This window comes from Hyposmocoma kahamanoa, unplaced genomic scaffold, assembly GCF_003589595.1.
Source record: "Hyposmocoma kahamanoa isolate Upper Pololo Valley unplaced genomic scaffold, ASM358959v1 102, whole genome shotgun sequence".
NCBI lineage: Eukaryota > Metazoa > Arthropoda > Insecta > Lepidoptera > Cosmopterigidae > Hyposmocoma > Hyposmocoma kahamanoa.
The window spans coordinates 18,286,194-18,292,193 of record NW_020653337.1 but is presented as its reverse complement, the minus strand read 5'-3'; the positions used below and the strand labels follow the sequence as shown (position 1 = coordinate 18,292,193).

The 6,000-nt window shown below is 38.9% G+C and overlaps 1 protein-coding gene across 1 annotated transcript in view; it reads right to left on the bottom strand.

Annotated features, from left to right (window-relative positions):
- Positions 1–6,000, bottom strand: part of LOC113232661 (junctophilin-2) — a 32,014-nt gene that overhangs the window by 3,637 nt on the left and 22,377 nt on the right. The window contains exons 4-6 of the mRNA XM_026467433.1: positions 5,809–5,982; positions 4,883–5,217; positions 3,203–4,643 (exon numbers count right to left, since the gene is read on the bottom strand). Coding sequence (XP_026323218.1) covers positions 3,203–4,643; positions 4,883–5,217; positions 5,809–5,982 — 1,950 coding nt within the window. The remainder of the gene's footprint in view (positions 1–3,202; positions 4,644–4,882; positions 5,218–5,808; positions 5,983–6,000) is intronic.

Here is a 6,000-nt window from a genome sequence, read left to right as displayed (position 1 = left end):
GTGGCCAAGTACTTCAAAATAATATAATTTAAAAAAAAATTAAAAATTAAAAATTTAAATAAAGTTCAATGAGGATTACAAAATATCATTTCTCATTGTATATAATGTAAATATGAAATTATTGCTATTAATGTGCAAACGGAGTAAATTTTACTAAAAAACCATGTTTGCAAAATTGGAACATTTCTTATCCTGAATAATTGTTCTTGACTATTGAGTTTTGATAAAAAATAATATTAGGCATTAATAAAACTTTATTTAAAACTTATTTACAGCAAAATTATGCAAAAATCCAATCAAAGTAATTTTTCAATTGTTGTCTTTAAAGTACCACGTTATTTGCCACCTGCACGATAGCCACCGCCTGTCTTTTGTTCATATGATAAGAATGGTCAGAGTTGGACCAGACGCAAAGAGTGAGAATTAACAGCAAATGTAAAAAAAAACGAAAAGGATTTAGTGCATCATTCGATTTGTTCGGTTTTGCACGTGTTTCCTGTTCCTTTACGATTTGCTTTCAATCAGTGTTGAACTACGAACTGGCTATTTTACTGGATTATAGTTTTGCTTACTGATTTGGACTTTGTTTGTTTGGTGATATTTGCGACGACTTGGCTTGTTTCTGGACTGAACAGGTATTTTGTGTCTGTGAATAAAAATGCCACGTACTCAGTATTCGCCACAAGAATATGCAAACATGCATATTATTTATGGGGAATGCGGTACCAGCTCAAGAGCAGCTGAAGCTCTTTATAGAGAAAGATACCCTAACGCACGTCACCCATCTAATGCCGTATTTATAAGAGTCCACCAATGTTACTCAGAAGGAAGAATGCCTGGTAGTGGTGTTGGTGGCATTCATAGCTGGCAACTGCAAAACCCCCATCTTATGCGGGAAGACCGATCACAGCACCAATTTAAAATAAATTATTGGACGGGAATATTAAATGGAAAAATAATAGGACCATTTGAACTACCGGAGACTCTTACTGGCCAAAGTTATTTGGAGTTCCTACAAAATGATCTGCCTAATTTAATGGAAGACGTGCCTGAAGAGCTGAGGGAATTCCATTGGTTCCAAAATGACGGCTGTCCTGCGCACTATGCTGTTTCTGTTCGTGCATATTTAAATGCGACATACCCAAATAGGTGGATTGGTCGTCTGGGGCCAAGTTTAGGGCCTCCGCGTTCACCGGATCTAAATCCACTGGATTTTTTTATTGGGGCTGCCTTAAAGAAGAAGTGTACAGCAAACCGATCCGATCCTTGGAAGACTTACGTAGACGCGTCCGTGCGGCCGCATTAAAAATTTGTGAACGACGCTATACATGGCTGCTTAATAGAGCTTTTATTCGTCGATGTAGAGCCTGCATGAGCCGGTGGCAAACAATTTGAACATTTACTGTAAACATTAGAAATAAAGTTTTATTTATGTTTAATAATGTTTTTTTTATTAAACCCCATTGGTCGGGTACAATTCAAGACAAGAAACGGTCCAATTTTGCAAACATAATTTTTTAGTACAATTTACTCCGTTTGGACATTAATAGCAATAATTTCATATTTATATTAGATACAATGAGAAATGATAGTATTTTGAAATCCTCATTAAACCTACATTATTTTAGAGTACTTGGCCACACAGGTTTTCTTACTTTTTTTTTATACAGAAGGCGCGTAAACTTCGTAAAAAATAAATTGTTTCTCTGAAAAATGAAGTTAAACTTTAAAAAAAAAATTTACATTACTTAGTCATACCATTTACTGCTTATCTAAGGACACAGTTAACGCAGAATATTATGACACCAAAAAACCAAATATTCATTCATTTGTACTCATAGTGCACAAAAACCTAAAATAAGATAAAAATAATTAACTTTTAAGAAAAAAAAAACATTCCTTAGGTACTACATGGGACAGATTTTTTTTTGCATTTTTTTGGAACAGTCTTAAGCTGTGCTATAAGCCATTTCAGTATGATACATTGATTACCGGACACCCTGTATAGCCGAGCGCGGGATCGGGAACGCTCGCCCATACCAGCATGACTGTGTTACGATTAGTGATGGTTCTACTACACCCGGTTGTTATAAACAAGCTTAAGTTCACTTCGCGACTGTCAGCCACTAAGCTAACTGGCCTTATACCGCCGCACTGTACGTATACTACATATCCACATACATTAAATGATTGTTGAATGAAATGCTGCATTCTCAGATGGAGTTGGATACGTTATATTTTATTTTATTTTATTTTTTCATAATATCAAGTGACGGGATGACCAAGTCGTACGTCTGATGGTAAGATACACGCTTGTCCCGTAAAGTTGCAGTCCCACTCAGAGCTTTAAATTGCAAAGATCTGAGGAGCAATGCCACTGGGCCGGTCATCCTGAGACATAAGTTGACAAGTCCCATGTGCCTGTAATTTCACCAGCACCCTTATCCTTCAAAATTGGAACGTAGTAATGCTAATAGTAGTGCTTTAACATTATATTCTTAGAGTCAATATAATATTGTCTTTGGCGATTAAAATGTAATAGATGTGTACTAAGTACTTAATTTCGAAGTATTTTTATTCTTTTTAGGCTGTTTTTCCAACAAAGAACAACTATAAATACTCTTACTATACATATAAGTTTCAAAATTTATTACGAAAATTATTATCACAAATAAGTTTCTCGAACGTCTGAGTGTTCGCGTTGAAGTTTTTTACTCGAATACCCCTTGAGGTCCATTGAAAAGGTATCTACATCTCACCAAAATAGATGTTTTGTTTGCAGCGCTTTATGTATTATAATTGATTGGTCAGTAGTGAGAATAATTATTATTGGGAAAACCGTCTGTTGTTAAAGAACCTCTAATCTCTATGTTCATAAATGCTACGCCGTAGCATATTCGTAGCCTACAGGGTAACAGAAAATAAATATTTGGTTTCGTTTATTTTTGCCTTATAATTTGAAAATAAACATTGCAATTATTGCTGTTTCAATATTAACAACGTAGTATCTGTTCCAATAGCATTATTGGTGTTAGTTATAAATGAACAAAGTCAACGAAAGTAATGGGATTGAATTTGATTCAATCCTAGTTATAATATCATTGGAATCAAATGTCTCTTTGTTAGTAAAAACTATTATTTGATATCTGGCGTATGACTAGATTGTTGCAATTTATTGACGTAAATTTAATAATAGACTTACCTTACGGCCACCCCCTCCTCCGCCACCACCGCCCATAGGTGCCGGGACTGGTGGCGCCGCGTTTTGCGCTACGAACAGACTCTCCGTCCGTTTGGGCTGGTACGGCGATGGAGAAATGTCTTGTCCTAAATTTCTCTTTCGTAGTAGCGATTCTTCGAAAGGCTGATGATCTCGTGAGCTAGCACGAGATATAGAACCACGTCCTGAAGCTAAATGTCCATTGCCAGCAGGTGTCGCTGCTCGCGACGTAGGCCGCGATGACGGCATCTGAGGTTGCGGTGCGACTGAGCCCGCACGAGAACCACCACTTGGTGCTGTTGCTTCGACTGACGGCTGTCTGGAACGCCGCCCAAATCGATCCACACTGCCATCTCTGCTAGGAGGTCTTTTATAATGATCAAAGTAATCAATAGAAGTAGCTCGGGGACCTACTGTTCGTGCCCCATTTATGTCTTGTTCATGAGTTACAGCGGACTGCTGGCGGTACGCTTGGCTATCGGGAGGCACTTGACTGTACATTTGCTGTTCAGGCCCTTGTCGGTAACTTTGAGGATGCATGGGCTGGCGGTAAGCTTGAGGGTCTACATTCTGACGATATGGGTCGGTCATCATAGGACCCTCAGAAGCTACAGTTCCGGTGCGGAATTCGTTTCTTCCATACGCAGCAGTACCACCGTCCACATAAGTGTTCTGATGAGTTTCATGTTGTGGTTGCGCTAATACACTTTGTCGTCGCTGAGGAGGGTTCCAATCTTGAGACGGTGCTACTTGTTGATTCGGCTGTGATCTGATAGCTCCAGAAAGCCTTCTACTCTGATTTAAGTATTGTTGACTACTCTGATCCATACTTTGTTGATACTGCATGGCGTTCTGTCTATTAATTGGGTAAGCTCCAGGCGGTTGTTGTGGGCCTCCAGGTGGTCCTGGACCATACACGTTCATTTGTTCTGTGGGTGAGTAAGGTTTTTGAGCTTCCAAAACTTGAGGTTGCGCATTCATCGATGCCCATGAGTCTTGACTAGGATTGTAATAAGGGTCATAGGTTGGACCAAGATTTCTTTCGTCTGTATTATAATTAGAACTGTTAGCTAGTCTGGGATCTACAGATTGCACTGTCTTTGGATATTGCGTAGATGGTCTTCGAGATGTCATTGCATTGGGGATTTTGTTCGCTTGAGGGAGCGATGAATGCATCGGAGGGATATGATTTGGAATGCTCTTTCCGTCCAAGATCTTTTCAGATTCTTGTGCTGCTGGCACTGTAGCCTGCGCTTCGTAAGGTTTTTGTCTATATTTCTCTCTTAATCCTATACGGTCAAGGCCGGGATGCTTAAAATCTGGGGCAAACTGCTTTGCAGTCGTTAGCGCTATATCACAGTCTTCTTTAGCTTGGTCCGCCGACTCGTCGGCTTGTTCGGCTTTACCTCGGGCTGTGGCAGTCCTGAAACAGGAAAGGCTGTAATAGTATTTTTTTATTTACAAAAATTGTTGTAAATAATATTTTTTATATTGTCTGTTGTAAAACTAAATTTATATCAATGACAAAATCTCGAAAATTGTGTAAGTATTGGTATACCTATCAGCCAATAAATTAGTAATCAAATGTATACAAATACATACAAATACAATACGTCTTTGCAAGTGTACGTATGTTGAAAGTACATCAAATGAGCTACAAACCTTGAAATGGCTATGTCTGCCTTTTGTAATGCTATTTTGGATGCGCGTTGTGCCGCATTCACCGCTGAATCGACGCGTTCTCGGAACTTTGCGGAACGCATTAGGAACATGTGTTTTCTCTTCTGACTGGTGATGAGCACGTTGTTCTTGTATTTGCCCTCTTCTTTCGTTCCGTCCCGAAATGTGGTTACGCCATATCCGTATTTTCTATTCGCAAACCACTCGCCCTCATATCGAAGCCCGTCGCTACGTTCACTCACACCGAAGCCGGTGCGTTTGTCGTTCTTCCATTCACCCATATAGGTTTCTGTGACGCCTGCGTCCAGATGTTCATCCTGTAAAGTTAAAATTAAATATATCGTCAGTTAAACAGCAATAGTTTGAAATTCGGTGCCAAAACCGTTCGATTTCATGTCATGATTTGTTGTTACTGGTTTACATTTTACGTTTTTAGTTAGGTTACTATAGGAACTGACACCTCAAACTTAAAGGGTCGGCGAACTAAAGCACATAAGTCAAAATCCAACCTCATCGATTTAAATTAATACATCTACCATCTAAAGCACATAGTAAGTCAAATTAATTTATTACTTCATTAATTTGTTACTTTAATTCTAGAGTCGTCTTTTTAAATTCTTCACATCTTCCAACACTATAAATAACACAAAAAAATATATAATTATATATTAACATATGAAGCACCAATTTACCTATGTGCTTTAGTCCGCCGACACTAGAATTATAGCTCATAATTCCAAAAGAGTTAATAAAATGAATGTTTAATCTCTTCTTCAGAATCCGTTTATGACATTCAGAGATCATACTGTTATTAAATATCAGTTGTTTCCGATGTTTTCTGAAGTACATTAAATTTTAGAAAAAACCGTAACATTAGTGGTTTGTGGCGCTGTGTTAAATATACTGACCTCGACAACGAAACTAGCATTAGAGTTAGTATGGAGAGAGGCATGGGTCATGGCCGAGTGGGAGCTCTCTACCGAGGAGACCCACGAGGATCCGGAACCGCCGGAGCCACCCGACCGCACCGACGCCGTACCGCGTTTGTCCAGTTCGCCGGCACTATGCTGTTTCCGGAGCTTCTGTAATTGCAAACGATT